The 21,605-nt window shown below is 33.4% G+C and overlaps 2 protein-coding genes and 1 pseudogene across 2 annotated transcripts; 2 read left to right on the top strand and 1 right to left on the bottom strand.

The window, feature by feature from the left end:
* Positions 1 to 853: 853 nt before the first annotated feature.
* On the bottom strand, positions 854 to 3,668 carry LOC120205179 (axial regulator YABBY 5-like). Its single transcript, XM_039205096.1, has 7 exons — positions 3,432 to 3,668; positions 2,593 to 2,712; positions 1,598 to 1,712; positions 1,469 to 1,517; positions 1,299 to 1,374; positions 1,153 to 1,221; positions 854 to 1,042 (listed from the first exon to the last, which is right to left on the bottom strand). Exons 1-7 carry the CDS (start codon positions 3,507 to 3,509, stop codon positions 1,007 to 1,009), a joined length of 543 nt encoding a protein of 180 aa, XP_039061027.1. The 5' UTR covers positions 3,510 to 3,668; the 3' UTR covers positions 854 to 1,006.
* A 148-nt stretch (positions 3,669 to 3,816) lies between these two features.
* Positions 3,817 to 13,153, top strand: LOC120205321 (annotated as a pseudogene).
* A 7,911-nt stretch (positions 13,154 to 21,064) lies between these two features.
* LOC120205320 lies at positions 21,065 to 21,469 on the top strand. Its single transcript, XM_039205229.1, has one exon. It carries the CDS (start codon positions 21,065 to 21,067, stop codon positions 21,467 to 21,469), a length of 405 nt encoding a protein of 134 aa, XP_039061160.1.
* The last annotated feature ends 136 nt before the right edge of the window (positions 21,470 to 21,605 follow it).

Raw genomic sequence — 21,605 nt, 5'->3', positions numbered from 1 at the left:
GAATATCGTGGAGTAATTCGAGAATATCAGTTAGGGTTATCTCGAAAATGATGCGATATTTTAAATTTATTTGATTTATTGTAACTATTGACACATAAACCGTTAGAAAAAAAGTAAAAATTTATATTGATACTATTTAGAAAAAGTAGAAACATAAGGTCCCTAAACTATGACCCTATTCAAAGTTGGTCTTTAAATTTTAAAATATTCTGTATCAATCTCAAAACTATAAATCTTACTGCAAATTGATCCTTAAATTTTAAAATATTCTATATCAATCCTCATACTATCATTATCACTCTACTTTGATCATTTCATTAACGATTCGTTAACTCTACCGATTTTTTAGGGTTTTAGAATATAACCCATGACCTTCTAAAAGACTTTAATGTGTTTGAAGTTCCTAGGAATTGAGCTCATGACATTCTAAAAAAATTCATAAATTTGTGAAGGTCCTGAGAATTTTCTACAAGGTCACGAGTTGAACACACAAACGTCAAGATGCTTTTTATATAAAAAGATTTAATTAATAAATTTTAGAAAGTACAAAGAATATATATATATATATATATATATATATATATATACACCATTAAGTCAATTGATTAATTGCTTTATTGTTTTATATTAGTGTCCGGTGGTATTCTTCGAGTGATGTGATTTTTTTAATAGTCTCGAGTAATTATAAAGGTAGTATTTATTTCAAGGTTTTTATCATTAACAATATATATTATTCTAAAGATGCAGCCGTTCGAATCAAATATTTAATATAGTGAAAAGGTTTTCTTTCCAAAGTCAATATTTCATAACTTCAACCATCACATTACATTACAAAGAATTACTGGGGAATAAAAGCAGGCTGTTCAAACCCTAATAAAAACAAGCAAATCTAAGTCCATTCGGCCTCCAAATATAATAAAAGCCTTTCACTTCCAACCAACACACAAACAGATAGAGAAGCACATATATCACTACAATCATCTTCGAAAAACAAGAATACCCATTTTTATTTGAGCAGTTGCTGGAAATGCTCGGTCGAGGTCTGCACAGAATCATTGAAAAGAAAGAAACAAAAAATGGCGATTCATCAGCACAAGCAAAACCTAAGCTGAAAACACAAATATACGCTTGCAAATGAAATCAAACACTTGCATCATTCGGCTTGGGTTGATTATCAGTCTCCAACATGAGTCCAGAATCAATGTGAGGGAATCGTGCCCACTGTAGCAACATGTACAAAGTCTGTCAGATTGCTAGCAATTAAAAATCAGAGATTCTTTGATGAATGATAAGCTTACGTTCTTGGCAGCAGTGCTAAATGCCTCCCTGTGGCTGATATCAGGGTTGTTCATCTTGATCCTTTGAATCTCCTCTCTTCGCAAAACAAACCCCATATTTTTCAAATCATTAAAAAAAGTGTAAAAAAAAGTTATCAATAATCAAATTACAGTCACTATATTGTAATTACTTGATGAACTGATTGTACAACGAAGGTGCTCTATGCCTCTTCTCAGGAGCTGGAAAAAGAAACAGTCCATGAAATGTAGATAAAGAGAAAGTTATACGAAAAATGTAGGGTAAAGATTGGGATACTCACGTCGATTCACAACCCTTTGTTGAGCAGTAGTTGTTGGTCGCTTTGGAAGCTTGGTCTTGCCTTTGGAAGAAGAGCTTAACTCAATTCTATACCCCGACGATGTATAGTTAGGCACCTAAGACATTCAATAATATTTTCAACAGACCAACATCAGTTAGGTAATATCATTGAGCTACACAAGCAACTAAACCCTGGCTTATTGATAGCTAAATCCTTCATTGAGCTTAACTAAATCCTCTCTTTTTATACATTGCTAAGGGTTTGCCTTAATACACCAACTTATAAATTCATTAAGTTTTTTTCGTATACATACAATCATTTATGTTTGAATAAAAAGTAAAAAATTTTGGTTTTATATCAACAATCTCCAGAGTAAGTGATTAAAATCTTTCGATTAATATCTCTCTTCTCCTTTAGGTTGTGAGCCCGACACTTGTTAGGAGCAAAACTTTACTTTATTTTTGTCTATTTACTTACCCCCGTAAAATGAGGGAAAGGAAAGAAGCCAAACGGAGGGGAAAACAAGATTTAAGGGACTAAATCAATGATAAAAAAAGTAGGTGTTTCTTTAGAAAACTTAAAAAATATAGGAGAATAAAGCTTCGAGGGATATAAAAACTGAATCTTTGAAAGAAAGGAAGAGATCAGCGTAGTGACTAAAAGCCTACAAACCCTAAAATTCATGTCAATCAAAGTCAAATCTTTACAAACGGCGGCTCAAGGAGATTAAGAGCGAAAAAGGAATCCCTAAAAATGTCAAATTTGCCCTAAATAACCAACCCATATACCGGCTCTTAACAAAGCTTCCAAGAATTAGGTTTTATTTGCAGTAATTAGAGCAGCACCGAGAATTATGGGGGAAAGAAGCTTTCAAAATCAAATGAGGGTTAAAACCCTAGATTTCAATCCCCTGGGAAAGTTTACTGAAGTTTCCCAAGAAAGTGACAAGACCCCAGAGAACGTAACTAGATCTCCAAGAAACAAGTTTGGAAAACCTGAATATCTTTTCCAGCTCTGGGTTGAAAGGATGCTGCCATGTTTATTGAACACAGATTGGTGCACTGCCCACATCGAATTGTCACTGTTTCAAACAATCTGCTGCATGGAACATTCACCTGCAAAAACCATGTAAAAATTTCATCTCTTCCTTTTTTAAAGGAAAAAAACATAATTTGCTTACTAAAATTTAGGGTTTCTGAAGAACTATAGGTTATGCAAAGTTTCATGATCTTTCAAAGTAAACAAAAAAGATGAAACATTATACTAACAAATTGGACTTTCAATTTTCAAAGCAAAAGGAGTAGCAAAATCTAGGGCTTTGTTTTTATTTTCGTTTTTTAGGGCAGCAGCACTTGTTAAGTACATGAGAATGGGGTTTTTGAGGAAGAAAACGGGGATAGTCCCTTTCGTTTTCCATGGCCGTGCCAAAAAAAGAAGGTTTTTGAATTGGGTTTTGCAGAAGAAGAACTCAAGGCAGGTACCTGCAGTATCTTAATGAGGAAAAGTTTGAGGTAATCAGAGCAAAATATGCAGGATTTGTCATCTTCATCCATTATATAAAATATATATTCATATGTTTTTTTAGCTATAAATTTAGGATCTATATTTAATAACTTCTCTCAAAGGATAAGATCTGCAAAAGAAGAAAAATCAAGAGAATTTATGACTTTTCTGCAAACAAATTAGAAAAAGAAGTCTTAGGATAGTGACCTGACTTCATTACCCGTAACAGCCTAGACTGCTTCAAAAAAAAACCCCAAAGAAAATCATAAAATCTAGACGTACAAGCCTTATTATAAACAAAAAAATAGGGTAGGGATCAAAATCAAAATACCGAGAGAATCATGTTGCAAAGGTTGCAAGGGATGTAACAGAGTTGTTCTGGTGCCGAAATAGGGTTGGAGCTTGACATCTTTGAGTTTTCTTTTCTTTCTCTGATATCAAACAATTTTCGTTTTGTTTTAGGTTTAAGCCCAGGGAAACGACGAGAAGAACACCAGAAAGAAATTCCCGGAGTTTGTATTTATGATCAACCAGCAAAGCAGCACAATAATGAAGAAAGAAATGGAGAATTCAAGAAACAATCACTGTAAAGAAGGTGAAAGCAGACAGACAGGAACGTGGGATTCGTAGTGCAATGGCAGGCAACACCGAAAAACAAAAGAGTGTACTCGCTGAGTCATTAATATTTTCAGTCACTCACTCTCATGAAAGAGAAAATGGTGATGGGGCCTTGTGGAAGTGGACAAAACAATACGGGGGTTGGGGTTGGGGTTAGGGTTAGATTAGAAACAACGAAAGGGAAAGGTTTTCAGGGTACCATCAAACTTACAATGAAAGGTGCTGTATTGAATGAGAATTGAAAATTATTTGTGTGTTTATGGTGAACGAATTATAGGGTTTGGGTTCATAGACAATAACAACAACACGTGCAAATGTTGTAATATTTTGGGGACAAGGTTACTTTATTCGAGAGTGTAAAGTGTTTCAAGTGTCCTGTCCGAAACCAATGGATCCTGTTGTAGTTGGATATGAACTAAACCACCGGAAGGGATTTTTTTAGATGTTTTTCTCCTCTTTATCTCTCTCATTAACTGCAATCTCGAGCTTAATTAGTTTCCAAAAGTAATCATTTTGCAAGACTCCGACGATCCTTAAAGAACACAATTTTATGTGACATTTGGTTAATAAGTGTAATAACATGCGTAGCTACTTATTTTAGTATAAAAACTTCAAATTATCGTATATTTTGAGTTAATTATATTATATGTTCTCAAATTATGAGTCTCATTTTAAATTGATCCTTAAATTTTGAAATATTCCAATTTCATCTCCAAACTATAACTCTTACTTTAGATTAGTCCTTAAACTTTTGAACATTCTAATTTTATTTCCAAATTATGACTATTATTTTAAATTGGTCCCTAAACTTTTGAATCTTCCAATTTCATCCCCAAATTTATCCAAGTGTGTAATCAGTTTCAACCTTGGTTTAACCTAAATGTTACCTTTTCCAAAATAATAATATAATTTGACCTAACAATTTTATTAACAAGGGATGTGATTAGTATATGCATATATGTGGGATGAAATTGAAATGTTCAAAAAGATTGAAGACCAATTTAGAATGAAGATCACAGTTTGGGATGAAATAGAAATGTTAAAAATTTTGAGTACTAATTTAGAATGATAATCATAGTTTAAGGATAAAATTATATTGTTTAAAATTTTAGGGACCAATTTAAAATAAGGATCATAATTAAGGACATGTGATGCAATTAACTCATATATTTTATATTTTTTCTATTCCTAATCTATTTTCGTCTCTCTATATTTTTACAAGTTTTTCTCTCTTCAAAAAAATTAAAATTTCATTCCTTAATGTAAAATGTTTCGTCCTTCGTGAACACGAGTAACTACTTATTTAGTACATGAGTACTAAAATAGTTGTAGTAGTAAAATGTTCGTACTAAATTATAAACCATAACCCGTGATAAATGAATTGCTATTATTTTTTGAGGACTCAGGTTTAAATACCATAAATATTAGGGGTGCGAGCATTCAATGTCGAAAGGTTGAGAGTTTTCTTTGAACATATACTACCTTATATTACCCCAAATTAATAAAAAAAATAGAGTTTCAAAGAAAAATAGCATACTTTTTACGTGAAAATTGGAATTATTTTTAAAATATGTTTTATAAAAAATTAAATTGTATAATTTTTAGAAATTGTACTATAGATAATATAAATTAGAGTTAAATGATATTTTAGATCATGAAGTTATATATTAGGGTTAAAGGTGAACCTTGTCCTTGTAGTAGTCTTAATTTATCATTTTTGTCTATATTGTATTTTCACATCAATTTAACCCTTAAAGTTGTTTAATTATATCATTTTATATCATACCCATAACTTAAAACCCTAAATTATAAGTCATAAGCTAAGATTTATGGTTCAGAGGTTATGGATTATAGTTTAGGATTTAGGGTTTAAAATTTAGGGGTAATATATAGAATGATGCAATTAAACAATTTTGAGAGTTAAATTGATACGAAAAGTTAATACGAAAGTGATAAATTGAGTCTATTACGGAAGCAAAAGTTATTTTTTTATCTATACTTTATTATCATTTTAATATTTGAAAGAAATTTTAATTTAATTTGATGTACGTTATCCTTAATTTACATAAATGTTAATTATATTTGAATTTAATGTCATTATTATTATTATTATGTTTTTAAAATGTCATAAATTCAAATTATATTTTAACAATGAAATGAAAAAGAAATGAAATTGATAATTTTGAATGTTGGGCTTTGGTTAATGTGCTTTCATCTGTCGTTTTCGATCCCCATGTTTATACGCTCGGAGTTTACAGTCTCCGAGCATCGCATAAGTAAATAAAACGAAACATAATCATTGTCTCTGAACTATCAGAGACACACACTTTGACTAGAAAGAAACTGATTAATGGGGAAATCGGTTAAGGTAAAAACATTTAGATAACATTGTGAAGAAAAAAAGAGTGACTCAATTAGGATCTTTGTTATAGCGTAAGTAGAGAAATGTTTGGTTTATTTGATTATTTTTAGAAGATATTCGGATGATTCGATGATTTTTGAATTGTGCAGTTCATTAAATTATATATAACATGAACAAGATGTTGCGTTTTTATGTATTTTTTATAAAAATATCGTGTTTTTCATACGTCTTTTCAAATACGTCAAATGCTCTCTACATCTCCTTACTTGTACCATATCAAACCCTCTAACTAAGAAAATAGATTACTTTATTTGAATCATTTTTATTCTCATTGCATTATCTAATAAACTTTTCCAGTTAATGTGATATTATACACAATGGTTGATATACGTACAATTTAGGGTGTGCGTGAGTCCATTTGGAATCCGAATTTCTTTATGTTAGTTTATCATTTTACTGAATTTACCCACCTTGAAATTTTATTTATATTCGTTTCATACAAATTCTTTTTTTTTATTAATACATATGAGCTCACCTTGAAAAATATTTATGGATCTGCCACTAGTTATACTAACAAAGAGTACCTAAAGAAATAAAGGGCTAGTTATATATTTGCCCCGAAGTTTTACCTTATTATGTTTTGGTACTTAAATAAATGCTTTATCAGGTGAGAGGCATAATAAGTTGTACGGGTGAGAGGCAGCAGCAATGAAGTTTTGGACTCCCAAATTAAAGATATAAACAGAAAAAGGAAGAATTGATGATCAAAATTACTGACAGATTAAAGAGGCTATGGCCTATGAGATTAGATGATTAGTTAGGGTGAGGTCTATATCAAATTTACTCATAAAAAAACTTTGATTTTGGAAAATAATTACTCTGCGAAATTGCTCATGAATTCCATGGGATTCTGCATTTGTCAGAATCCATATGCTATGGAAGAAGACAACCTAGGGTAGAAGATGTAAATTTCAGAGGCTATGGAAAATAGATTATTAGACCCATAATTGGATCAAGAAACTATAATATGCCATGGGATTCTGCATTTGTCAGAATCCATATGCTATGGAAGAAGACAAACTAGGTCGTATTGAATTTTCTGTTAATTCGATCAGATAAAAAATATACATCATTCATCTGAATTTGATCTAAAAAATATACACTTTTCATACTCCACTCAAACATAACCTTAAAAAAAACTCGACCCGAATATATTTTTTTTAAAATAATCAACCCTGATTGTATCATATCGGGTCGAATCAGAATCCATCGCCCATCCCTAATTACAGTACATCAAGATCAAATATTTATTTATTTATTATATACTTGTTAAAGAGATCATTCACAAGAACTAATGTAAAAAGAAGGAACATGAAGGAGTCTTGTGAATTGTTTGTTCTTATATCTAATTTTACACAAACAAGTTGATACATGCATCACGTTCCAATTTTACCTCACCTATATACCATAAAATATTAATTGACAATCCAGCCAAAGGAAATAAATAAATAATGACAAACCATACACTCCAACATTTATAATTTCCTCACACCAACATTTATAATTTATTTTCGGAACTATTTTTTTTTATAAATTTAGGTAAATACAATATAATATTCGCTTTAAGATAACTTTCAACATATTGACATTAAACGCTTACAACCCTGATATTTCTAGTGCTTGAACCCAAATCTTCAAGAAATAACAATAATCTCCTTAAATGAGTATTAATAATAATTCAAATTTGAATAATAATCAGAATCTAAGGGATCTATTATATTAATAATTAAATGAGTATTAATATATTTTTTAATTATAGTCATATGAAAGATTATAAAATTAGGGGTAAATTACATATTTAGTAGTTAAATTATCAGTTTTTATCCGTTTTAGTACCTAAATTTTTTTTCAAAATCATATCTAATGATTAGTTTTTGTTTTATTTTAGTACTCGTAATTAAAAAATTAACACGTTTAGTACCTAGACTATCACTTTTGATACATTTTAGTATCTAAACTTTCAAAAAAAAAATTAAAAATTTAACGTTAAATTTTTAATGATATACTAAAATGAAACAAAATCGAAACTTTAGTTTTGGTTTTAAAAGAAATTGAAAGTTGAAATAATAAAATGGATTAAAATTGACACTTTAGGTACTAAACACACAATTTACCCTAAACTTAGTTTACATCCATATATTGTCGAAAATAACGCCTTTGTCCTGAATAGATTCATTGGAGTTTCTTTTCGACAAGGCAGTACTATTAGAGAAAAGGGTGCAATGACTACGGTAGTACAACTGTGGTGGTGAATGGTAATTTTCAGCAGAAGCCGAGGTGTTGTTGGCGAGAAAGTTGGATGAGAATATGGTCAGGTTTTTGTGTGTTGAAAACTCAAAAGAATTAGGTTAAAGAGGGATGTGACAACGATTGAACCCATGCTTCACAAAACGACTTGTCGCTTTAAATGGTGTGAATGCCTCTGCCGTTTTGGACACTCCCCATTATTCCTTTTCTTTTAAAGAAGTTCTAGCTTCAATAATTGAACCCTAATAATTGGGTTTATTGCCTTTCTTATTTGGGAAAATTACATATTTAGTTTCTAACTTATTACTTTTGTTCCATTTTGATACCCAAATTTTATTTTCAAAGCATACTTAATGTTTAGTTTAACTTTCATTTTAATAGACCGTCGTTAAAATTTAACGGTGATGTTGATGTGTCAATATGAGGTAATGTAATGTTATCATTAGAAAAAAACCCTATGTCAGCAATTCTGTTAAATTTTTTATGGTGTGATACCAAATTGAAACTTGAACTAAATGTTAGGTATGGTTTTGAAAAAAAATAAAGTTTAGATATTGAAACAAAATAAAAGTAATAATTGAGGTACTAAAAGTGTAGTTTACCCTTATTATTTTCATACATTTGATTTTAAATAATTAATTAACTCAATCTAACTTTGATTCTAGTTCAACGCTTTAAAGTTATAGTTTGAACTAAATATAATACTGCCAACGAGTGTTGACACACGTGATTGAGATTCATGAAATATTTTTATGTTGGTTACCGACCGTCGGTAATTTTTATTGTCTTTTCCCTTTCTTATATCGTTTTTCTATTTTCTTTTATTTTCAATAAATATACTTGTATGACACATTTTCATTTGCCTATATATATCACATTTTCGTATGCATTTGTGGCACGCTTTCATATTCCTTTGTGTCATGCTTTCTTTTGTCTTTTAACATATTTTCTGTGTTTAACCCTTTTTTTCATTTTTTTTTCTAAGAGTTGAGTTGATATCGTCACAATTGATAAGATTACGCTGATCTGATATATTGTTGATCATCCATGCTTTGGTCTCTCAAAGTGGATTTGGAAATTCGTTTTGTGTTTATGGATAATTTTTCATGTCGCTCGAATCTGATTTGTGATTTTTTCGGTGGTCTTTCAATTGCTTGATCCCCTTTTATAGTTCGTTTGTCGATGCGATCAGATCTATTTGTATTTATCTTTTTTCGAGTTTTTTGGTTAGCATTTTAATCTTTCCACGTATGATCCTTATGATCTTAAGTTGCTAGTTTTGTTTGAGTGATTATAAGTAATTGTACTAATTATTTGCTTAATTTACGATTCTGATGACAAAAATTTATTATATTTTGAAGTATTTTGTATTTTAAATAAAATTAATTGTTTCCATTAAAAAAATCATATCTCTGAAAGTTTTCAATATCATTTATTAAACAATTTTTTATTTTAATAATATTATTATTATTATATTTAAGCTGACATTTATAAAATAATTTAGATATATTTATAAATTCATATTGTAGCTTTGACCCCAAAATAAAATTTGATTAACAGAAAGTGGTGAATGAAAAAACTTCTTTTTGTTGAAAATGTTATAAAATAAACATGATTTTTAAAAATGCAAAAAATTATTACTTTCGATAATAATAGGTTACGATAAACTTGATAGAATAAACTATGTCGTTCAAATTATTTTATAATTACATTAATCAAATAATTTTAGTGGTGAAAATATTTATTGTTATCTTTTAAAATTTTAAGCTGAGTGCCGCATATATTAAGGATATGAATATTTCATTATCGAACAATTAGAAGCTTTTGAATAAATATTACTTTATATACACTTAAGATTTATCCAAATCATTATTTTAAGAATTATAATTAAAATTTAGTTATATATATATAATTTATTGTAATTAATTAAAAGTTCCTAGACAATTGAATAATTTTTAACCAACAATATTTTCCTAATTTTTTTGCCCCAATATTTCCCTTAATTTGCCAATAGGTTACTAACGATATTAGTGTGTCTGTGTGTGTATTTTACCCTATTTAATTATTTTAATTAAACCATAATTACATTCACTTGACTTCCTCCCTTTCTTCTAGTCTCTGCCAGATCTTGGCATAGGTAATTATTTATTCGTTGTACTTCGTTCATTAGTTTTGTTCTTGTTTATGGGGGAAAAAGGAACTTTGAGGTAATGCTATTACTGACAATCTGTTTGTTTGCTGAGAAATATTTATGGAAAAATTTGGGGGATGGGGTTGAAATTTGGTCGATGAATAAGTTTCAAAGTTTTGGTTTTTGAGTGGAGAAGGTTTATTTGTTGTTCAGAGTATTGGGATTACGAGTTTCACGCCAAATTAAATATCTTTCCAAGTAAAAAAAAATGATAAACATTTATGATATTATTATTCATCCATTCGGATTAAAAAGGTGGAGCTGAAAGACTGATCGTTGATGCGGCTGTTGAATTGTCATCCCATGGGCACAATGTTCATTTTTTCACAGCTCACCATGACAAAAATCGATGCTTTGAGGAAACCCGTACTGGTAAATTTCTTTTCCCATTTGTTCTTTCTATAATTTTAGCCACTTGTTTGTGTAGTTGTGAGAAAACAGATTGGAAAGAGGACCTTTTTTCCAAATCATAATATATTTTTTGATGTTAATTCAGAAAACTTAGTGCATATAGCTTTTTAAAACTAATAGCAGTGAGTGTACTTATTGATTATAGCTGAGCAGGGACGTCGAAATCGACTTGGTTTTGTTTCATGTTAGTACGCATATAATGCTATATCGCTAAGCGGAAGAAATAAGAATGCCTGAAATTTTAGTTCTACCTTGTGTTCATTGTTATTCTTCGGTCTAATTGAAATTGAACAACACCCTTTTATGAAATCCAGGCATCTTTCCAGTTACTGTATACGGTGACTTCCTGCCACGACATATTTTCTATCGTCTTCATGCTGTTTGTGCATATCTTCGATGCATTTTTGTTGCACTTTGTGTTCTGTTCATGTGGCCATCATTTGATGTTATACTAGCAGACCAGGTCTCTGTTGTCTCACCGTTGTTGAAACTTAAGCGGTCAACGAAGGTATATTAAATTATTTCTTTTCATTTCTTATCGAAGATGTATGTTGCGATGGCTTTTTTTTTCACAGCGGTCCTTTTTATTTATTTATTTATTTAATTTTCCAGGTTGTATTTTATTGTCATTTTCCAGATTTGTTACTGGCTCAACATACAACTTTCCTGAGGAGGATATACCGGAAACCTATTGATTTTTTAGAAGAACTGACAACAGGTCAGCTCTGCATACAGTCTCTTTCTTTTTTATGCATTATGGAATATGGAATAATCATGTTCATCATCGTTTTGTGTTCTGCTATGTTTTGGAAATTGGAATTCAGGAATGGCGGATATGATACTCGTTAATAGCAGATTTACTGCATCTACCTTTTCAAAAACATTTAAGCATCTTCACGCACGAGGAATTAGACCAGCTGTTCTTCACCCTGCAGTCAATGTGGATCAGTTTGATGAGCCCCATTCTTATAAGTAACCAACATGCTTGTACGTCCCGTCGTCTCTTTTTTTGTTGTTCTCGACACTTGTTTAAACTTTCATCGAACATTTATTCATTCCTATAAAACCTCCCACCATAAGTGTCTCTCTGAACGTGCTTTTTGTTCCTTTGGCTAGGTTGAATTTTCTCTCCATCAATCGTTTCGAAAGGAAAAAGAACATAGAGTTAGCAGTTTCTGCTTTTGCGACGCTTCATGCCCTTGAAGGAAATGTTCATCAAACTTCTCAGTTGGCTGATGCCGAATTAACAATTGCCGGCAAGTTTCCTTCCCATTTTAACATGAGTATTACAATTTTTCTGCTGGCTGATGGATATGCGGACGGAATTTGATCATCACATATTTTCTGTGGTGAAGTGGGGAGTATATCGAATATGATTTGTGATATATAAGTTCAATCTACAGAAAATGAATCATGCATTTCTTCTCTTTTATTCATTCAAATTTCAGGTGGATACGATAGACGCCTGAGGGAAAATGTAGAATACTTGGAGGAACTGAAAAGCTTAGCAGAGAGTAAAGGAGTTTCCGGTCGGGTTAATTTCGTTACATCTTGTTCAACCGCAGAAAGGAATTCGCTGCTCTCTCAGTGTCTCTGTGTCCTTTACACTCCAACAGTATGTTGGCATATATCAAGTTAAAACAATTTATAAGATTGATGCAAGAAAACTAGGTTTTAACATGCAAATATTTTTTCCAACTCTATGTAGGATGAACACTTCGGCATCGTTCCATTAGAGGCAATGGCAGCGAAAAAACCAGTTATAGCTTGCAACAGCGGGGGTCCGGTGGAAACGATAAAGGCGGGGAAACGGGATTTCTTTGTGGTCCAAGTCCAGAGGACTTTGCTTTGGCCATGGCTAAACTCATTCAAGACCCGGAGATGGCAAGGCGAATGGGGGAACAGGCTAGACAGCACGTCAACGAATCGTTTTCGACAAAGATATTCGGACAGCGTTTGAACCAGTTTCTCCTGGATGTTGCTAGAACTAAGCAGGACTGAGAATGGGGAAATACACAACGATTCCTGACCTTTTACGAAAACATAATTTGACAGATGGTCAACGTTATACTTGAGATGTTTGAAGTGTTTTCCTTCATGAGTTTTATGGATGTGATTTTAACAGTTTTTGTTGGGTTTTTACGGCTACTGGTTAATTTTTATCTGTGTTTGTGAATCTCAAAGTATGTAACCTTTCAGGTTATTGATATAACCTTTTCAAAGATTCATAAAAGATTCATAAAAGTTGAGGACCAATATTATTTAATCTTTCTTTTTTAGTCACTTCCATTCAGGTTATTGATCTTACTATTGTTCTTTTTCTCAAAGAATAAGTTCAAATAATTATTCTTTTCTCAATTATAAATTAATTATAAGATAAGCTGACAATAACTTGAATAGAACAACTCTAACCATCTGTTTTGATAGTCTTAGGAACGAGTCCTATCAACAATTCTGTTGGCAACATTTGAATTTCCGCACGTCTTCTATAACTTGGCTTTTGCATGTGTTTTACTTCAAAAATTCATGGAAATCATATGGGTTATGGCGCATCCATGTCCTGCACACGTAACATCATATGCATAATGCACTGGTAAATAACTTTTTTTTGCCTTCTTGGTTCCAGCTAATCTAGACTGATCCGGGTTGTATATCTGGTCTTGGTGTGTCAGTCTCCTAATGGAGACTTTTTGCATACACAAAGGCTTAAACTCGAGACTTGTTTAAAAAATATCAAGTTGTTTACCATTTAACCTAACCCTATTGATACACCCGGTAAATAACTTTAAAATCAATACAATTAGATATTTTAAAACATCGCGTATATAAATGTTATCACTCAAATACTCCATATCATACCAAAAGTAAATTTGTTAATTTTTTTATAATATTGCGTATAGATATATAGAAATTTTAAATATTAAAACTCATCAAATGATCTCAGTAGTGAAAGGAACCGTTGTTATCCCTAGAGATTTTAGATTCAAGTAGTTACGTTTTGTTTGCAAGTATACGTGCATTGTCAATAACTAAAACAATTCGAACATATACTATCTCATAATCATTCTATATTATTTTAAAATATTAGCAAATGAAAAATAATAAATTATTAAAGAATATTAAAATTGTAAAAGAGTTATAAAAACAAGAAAATAATTAAAAATGGCTAAACAAATCCAATTAATGATACATCCCATTATTCGTAATGCCAAACGCATCGCAACCCCACTTTTCCCCCCTTCTTAAACCCACGTTCAACTGAACCATCATTTTCCACTTTTGCATTTTGATCTTTACACTGCCCGCACATCCACTCGACTCTTTGTCGGCTAAAAATCAAAATTTTACGTTTTAAAAAAAAAATCTTAATTGGGATTTTGTGGTTGTAGTCCTCACGAATGTGATAAAATTTCATTAAATTTGCAAATTTTAAGATAATTGACTTTTTTCTTAATATTAATGTATTTTGAAAGATTCTAATCTAAGATTTTGATTGAGCTAAAATAACCCGCATGTGCATGAGCCATTGATGTGTGATTCAGACTCAGGCTCCATCACCACAGCCAAATAGCTTACCCACCATGTTTCTTCACCTTTTACTCGGGGAACTTCCAGAAAATTTGTTCCTCTTCCGTTCTTATTGTTTTTTTTTATTGTGTGTAGTTTTATATTTAGATTTTGCGAATTGAAAAGAAGCTGGTTAGTTTTGAACGTGAAATGAACTAAATTAAGCTCTGCTTTAAAGTGTTCGTTTATGTATTTTCACTGTAAGATAATAATTCTGTTTCAAGGTGGAATTCTAGAGTATCAAGTTTTTGGTAGAAACGATTCGTTGTTTGCACAGGATAAATGAAGAAATGGATAGAATAATATTTAGGATCAAGGCAACAACTGGAATCTCATTGTCTTATTGATTTTCAATCTTAAAAGAAAATTGTCTTACATGAATTCTGTGTATAGTGTGCAAGCTTGCATCCCAAAGGACCCAGCTGCACTTTGGAATACTGAATTTATACAAGCTGAAGAGCTCTTCGAGCAGCCTACCACAGTGGATAATTGCTTGAGAGATAACAGGTACCCTACTTCCGTAACTGAACATTTCAGCTAGGGAAGATAAAATATTTCAGGTTGCATTGACGGTTCCTTCATGTTACCTAGTTGTTGCTGGTCCTTGTACTTACCATTGAGATATTTTAGTTATGTATACATTTAATGAAAGAGATTTTTGTTGGGAAATAAAACGAGAACAAGTCATTTCCCTATAATCAGATTAGTGAGAATATGAAATAAAAGCGGAAAAATAATACCCGATATTGATAACGGAGTTCAGCCAATTATGCCTACGTCTCCGGACTGTTGCAGATCTTTTACTAAGAGAAAAAATTTACAGGTGTTTACAAAGCACTCACTACTCACAAGAAAGCTCTCTAGTATTGGGAGAAATAAATGATTTGGGACGGTTTTGAAGCTAAATGAGCTAGGGTATTTATAGTTAAAGCTTAAGGACTTAATCTTGTAAATACCCTAAAGTCCAGGGATTAATTGTGATTATCCCCATTATCATTTTTCAACAAACATCTACCAAATTTTGAGAAACTATTTTTCAAAGAAACATTTACCAAACTTTGAAAACCATTTTCAAAGAAACATTTACCAAATTTGAAAACCATTTTTTAACAATACTTTCAACAATCTCCCATTTGAAGACTGATTTTAATCTGTCTTCACACCTCGATCGATGCAGCAACCTCTCTAGTCTTGTTATTCTAACATGCCAACTGAAGCTGAACACAACTTCAGTTTGTCCGTGGTCACCGTCTTTGTCAACATGTCTGTTGGATTTTGAGTTCCACTAATCTTTTCCAGTTTCAAAATCCCATCTTCCAGAAGAGACCGGATAAAATGATATCGCAATTGTATGTGCTTCGTCCTGGAATGAAAAGACGAATTCTTTGCTAGATGGATAGCACTTTGATTGTCGCAATACAAGACATTGTTTTTGTTTCTTGCCTAACTCTTCCAAGAAACTTTGGAGCCAAATCATCTAATTGCTGGCTTCCGTAACAGCGACATATTCTACTTCAGTTGTGGAGAGAGCAACTATATTCTGTAGTTGAGAAACCCAACTCACCGCAGTTCCTCCTAGAGTATAGACATACCCTGTAGTGCTTCTTCTGATGTTAACATTCCCGGCTAAGTCAGCATCTACATAACCTGTCAGTATCGTATCTCTACCTTTGAAACAAAGTGCTTTGTTTGTGGTACCCCGCAGATATTTGAGGATCCATTTGACTGCTTCCTAGTGTACTTTGCCCGGATTATTCATGTATCTGCTAATAGCTCCCACTGCATGAGAAATATCTAGTATGGTACAAACCATGACATACATCAAACTTCCAATTGCTGAGGCATACGACACCTTCACTATGTGTGCACGTTCTTCCTCCGTATTTGGTGACTGTTCTTTGGAGAGTCTAAAATAAACACCTAAAGGTGTACTTACTGGTTTAGCATCTTGCATGTTGAACCTGGAGATTACTTTGTTGATGTACTCAGCATGTGATAACATCAAAGTCCCCGACTTTGTGTCTCTCTTAATCCTCATCCCAAGAATCTGCTTTGCAGCGCCCAGATCTTTCATTGCAAACTGTTTCGACAATCTTTGCTTTAAGTTTATAATCTCTTGCATGTTTGAACCTGCAACAAGCATGTCATCAACATACAATAATAAAATAATGAAGCTATTGTCGAACTTCTTGATGTAGCAACAATGATCTGCTTGGCATCTGGTAAAACCACTGCTACTTATGAAGCTATCGAACTTCTTGTACCACTGTCTATGAGCTTGTTTTAAACCATACAAGCTATTCTTAAACCTGTATACCAGGTTTTTCTTGCCTGCCTCTATGAAGCCTTCTGGCTGCCTCATATAGATTTCTTCCTCCAAATCACTATGAAGAAAAGCTGTCTTTACATCTAACTGCTCAAGATGTAAATTCTCTGCAGCTACAATTTTCAATACCAGTCTGATTGTAGACAGTTTTACGACTGGAGAGAAAATTTTATTGTAGTCAATACCTTTTTTTTGCTGAAAACCTTTGACAATCAATCTTGCTTTGTAGCGTTTGCTCCCATCGTGCTCTTCTTTGATCTTGTAAATCCACTTGTTGTGGAGCGCTTTCTTGTCTGGTGGTAATTCAGCTAATTCCCACGTCTGATTTGACATAAGCGAATCCATCTCATCTTTCATGGAAGACTCCCACTTGACTGAATCATCCACCTGCATTGTTTCATCATAGCACTCTGGTTCACCATTGTCAGTCAGCAACAAGTAGTGCAAAGAAGGCGAATAACGCTGGGTTGGTTTAGGAATTCTGGAGGAGCGTATCAGTTCTGGTGTGTCTGGTTCTTCTTGAACTACTTCAGGATTGATCTGAACATTATTTCCAGAAATCTCCTCAAACTTAGCAAATTCCTTTGTTTCAACTTCGGTATTGGAGCTACTTGATTCTATTGTTGACCTGTCTTTGTACATCACATTCTCATTGAAAATGACATCTCTGCTTCTGATGATATTTCGATTTTCGTAGTCCTAAAACTGGTAACCGAACTCATCACCACCATAACCAACAAAGACATATTTGTTGGACTTGGCATCAAGTTTACTTCTTTCAGCAGAGTTTATAAGTACATAAGAAATACAACCAAACACTCTTAAGTGTGAAAGATTTATTTCTTTCTTGTTCCAAGCTTCCTCTGGTATTCCACCATCCAAGGGAACTGAGGGCCCATGGTTGATCAGGTAGCTGCAGTATTGATAGCTTCAGCCCATAGAAATTTGGGCAATCCAGCATGTATCCTCATGCTTCTAGCACATTCATTCAGAGTTCTGTTCATGCGCTCTGCTACGCCATTCTACTGCGGTGTCATGAGAACTGTTTCAATATTATCCTTTATTGTCAGACCTCAACCGCTTGACTTTCAAACTAGTCTCATTTTCCACCATGGCCTTCCATTTTCTGAAGGTATCAAAGACTTTTGATTTTTTTTTCAGAAAATAAACCACACCTTCCTTGTTGAATCATCGATGAAGGTGACATAATATAATGAGCCTGCAAGAGATGGAACTAGAGATGGTCCCCATACATCAGTATGAACCAACTCTAACTTTTCTGCCTTTGGTGTCTTTCCAATATTTGCAAAACTGACTTTCTTTTGTTTTCCAAAGATGCAATCTTCACATAGTTCGACATCTACATTCTTTAGATCCAGCAGCTTCCCTTTTGAAAAAAGTGTCTTCATCCCTTTCTCGCTCATATGTCCAAGCCTTTAGTGCCATATGATTGATTTTCCATCAGCATATGCTGCAACAATGATATTCTCTAAATTTGAGGTTACATAGAGAGTACCATTCTTCTTACCACGAGCAATGACGAGTGCTCATTTGGTAATCTTCCATTCATAGCCTGAAAAGGTTGTACTATATCCTTCTCCATCAAGTTGTCCTACAGAAATCAAATTTCTTTTGAGGCTAGGAATATGTCTTACTCCTTTTAGCTTCCAGGTGGTCTGGTTTGGCAAATTTAATCGGATGTCTCCTTTTCCGACGATCTTCAAGGTTTCATCATCAGCTAGATGAACCTTCCCAAAATCACCACCGACATAGTTCTCCATGATTTCTCGGCATGGGGTGGAGTGAAAAGATGCCCCTGAATCCAAGATCCATGATTCAATCGGTTTGCTGACGCTTAGAATCATGGCATCACCTGTCTCCTCTGTCACGTTGGCATAATCCTGTACGCCAGTATTTTTCTTCGGTGCTCGACAATCTCTTTTAAAGTGATCCTTCTTGCCGCAGTTATAACAGGTAAAATCTTTTTTTCCCTTCTGGATTTTGATCTGCCACGATTTGAATTTCTTTATTAAGTTCTCCCTCTAAACTCCGTGTGCAAGGCTGAGGAGGTTGATGCTTCACCCGATTCTCTCTGTTGAATTTCTTTGCTTAGTACCAGATCGAATTTTAATTTGATGTTTCCCGACGAGCTGCTGACTGCTGTAACAGTAGCATTCCAATTGTCTGGTAGAGATGATAAGAGAATTAAAGCTCGAACTTCATCATCGAATTCATTTTCCACGGAACTCAACTGGGTTATGATTGTGTTGAGTTCATTTAGGTGTTGAGCCACTGATGCCCCTTCTGCCATCCACAAATTGAATAATCGCCTCATCAAATGAACTTTGTTTGAGGCCGATGGCTTCTCATACATACTGGAGAGAGCCGCCATTAGACTTGCCGTGGTCTTTTCCTTTGCTATGTTGAAAGCAACATTTCAGGACAACGTCAGTCGGATAACTCCGAGGGCTTGTCTGTCGAGAAGAGCCCAGTCTTCATTCTTTATGCCATCTGGTTGCTTTCCTAGAGAGGTTGATATAGATTTTTCTTGTACAGAAAATCTTCAATCTGCATATTCCAAAAGCCAAAGTCCGCACCATCGAACTTCTCAATTTTCACTTTCCCTTCGTCTGCGGCCATCGCTCCCACTCGAATCTGGCTTCATTTGGATCGTTTCTGACAATTCTTGCGAACCACTGTGTATTAGAACACATCCGTCGACAAAATTCGTATCGCTGACAATTTTTTTACTATTCACGAAATTCACTATTCATGTGAATAGTAATGAATAGTAACCTCGCAAAAAATTGACAAAATTCACAACCAAAAGCTCTGATTACCAGTTGTTGGGAAATAAAACGAGAACGAGTAATTTCCCTATAATCATATTAGTGAGAATGCAAAATAAAAGCGAAAAAATAATACCCGATATTGATAACGGAGTTCAGCCAATTATGCCTACGTCTCCGGACTGCTGCAGATATTTTACTAAGAGAAAAAATTTACAAGTATTTACAAAACACTCACTACTCACAAGAAAGCTCTCTAGTATTGGGAGAAAGAAATGATTTAAGAGTCCATGATCTGGCCACCAAGCCTTGTGATAAAGAAAAAGTTATTCCTTGCCTTCTAGTAAAAAGAAATGCCAGAATGATAAAGGTTCCGCTGGAAATTGAGGTTCGTTAGCAAATTTCTGGGATCATGCAGCTACTAAACCAAAGACCTGTACTGTGCCAGCAGATAACAATGGTCCCATCCAAAATTCCAATGGTTTGTTTCCGTTTGTTCTATTACTAGAGTTTCTTTCATATTTGAATTTTTTAAGTGCATTCTATAAATCATAAAGCGAATTTTTATTCAACAATCTAGAGCTCAAATTATTCAGTGATTCTGCTATTTAAAATTTTGCTTTTCTACAACATGGTTTTTATATTCATAGCTACTTCTCTTATTTATATAAGTTCTTTTTGAATTATTTGTTACTGCAGATGCACAGGTTTGTGCTCGTCAAGCAGCATAACATGAGAACAATGACATTGATGCTCAAGAAGTTAATTTTGGAAAAGTTTCTAAAAATGAAAGCAATAGGAAACAGAGGGTAGTTTTTGATTTGTCGGATGAAGATGAGTACGATGATGCTGTTGATCTAGCTTCACTTGATCCCCTAAAAGGAAATCATTTTTAGATTCAGAACAAAATTCTAAAACATCAGCTCTAGAGAGACCGGTTTTGGTTTCAGACAAGCCAAACAAAGATGAAGCAAAAGTTGGCCGAAAATCTGCCGTCCCAAATCAGAGGGAGGCATTGGTCTTTAAGGATTTAAAAACTTGGAACAAAGCTTGCATGATGAGCCTAATAAAGAACATACTAGCTGGTGAAGGATCTTTGTGGGTAGCATGGCTAAAGAGCTACATGTTTAGAACTAATGATTTTTGGTCTGTTGCAGTCAAATCAAACATGAGCTGGAGCTTAAAACATGTTTTGATGCTAAGGTCTGAAGCTTCCTCTATTCTGCCTTCTGTCTCCAAGAAAATTAGTGATATTTGGAATGGCATTAGGGTGAAGAACCCGAAAGTTCACTGGCAATCTATTCTTTGGTTCCCTCTTCTAATTCCTAAACATAGCCTTATATCTTGGATGGCATTCCTTGACCGACTCCCCACAAAAGAGAGGCTCCACTGAATGGGGATCGTCATTGACTGCCACTGCACATTTTGTGGTGCTGGAATGGACACAAGAAACCATTTATTTTTCAAGTGTCAGGTTGCTACTGCACTGTGGTCTGCAATTTTCTCCTGCAGTGGTCTTCGGTTTAGCCATCATTCATGGGATGCTCTCTACGCTTGGGCAACTGCTAACTGGAAGGGATCTTCCCTCCTCACTTCAATCATGAAACTCTCCTCGAATGCTTTGATCCACACAATCTGGAAAGAAAGAAACAAGAGGATTTTTCAATCTCAAGCATTAACAATTGAAGCTATGTTCAGTTCGATCAAGGAAACTACTGGATTCAAACTAAGGGGAAGGCATATTAATCGCTTACCCACTGCTAATATTTCTCTTTGTAACCAATGGGGTATTATTTAATTCTATCTTCAATTGCCATTTTGCTAATGCAATTTATAATTTTCATGGATATGCTAAACTTAAATTTAATTACTGTAAAATTTTCATGGTGTTAATGCTTGTTTATCTGCTGTCTTCCCCTCAAATGCACATACTT

This window comes from Hibiscus syriacus, unplaced genomic scaffold, assembly GCF_006381635.1.
Source record: "Hibiscus syriacus cultivar Baekdansim isolate YM2019G1 unplaced genomic scaffold, ASM638163v2 tig00012370_pilon, whole genome shotgun sequence".
Classification (NCBI taxonomy): domain Eukaryota; kingdom Viridiplantae; phylum Streptophyta; class Magnoliopsida; order Malvales; family Malvaceae; genus Hibiscus; species Hibiscus syriacus.
The sequence above is the reverse complement of the archived record's forward strand: the minus strand, read 5'-3'. Positions and strand labels throughout refer to the sequence as shown.

Excerpts from the sequence above, each read along its gene's own strand:
- LOC120205179 (XM_039205096.1), bottom strand. The coding sequence starts at position 3,509 with ATGTCAAGCTCCAACCCTATTTCGGCACCAGAACAACTCTGTTACATC. Across the intron at positions 2,713-3,431 it reads TTTGCAACATGATTCTCTCG|GTGAATGTTCCATGCAGCAG; the intron begins GTATTTTGATTT and ends TGGTTTTTGCAG. Across the intron at positions 1,713-2,592 it reads GAGCTGGAAAAGATATTCAG|GTGCCTAACTATACATCGTC; the intron begins GTTTTCCAAACT and ends TGAATGTCTTAG.
- LOC120205320 (XM_039205229.1), top strand. The coding sequence starts at position 21,065 with ATGGGGATCGTCATTGACTGCCACTGCACATTTTGTGGTGCTGGAATG.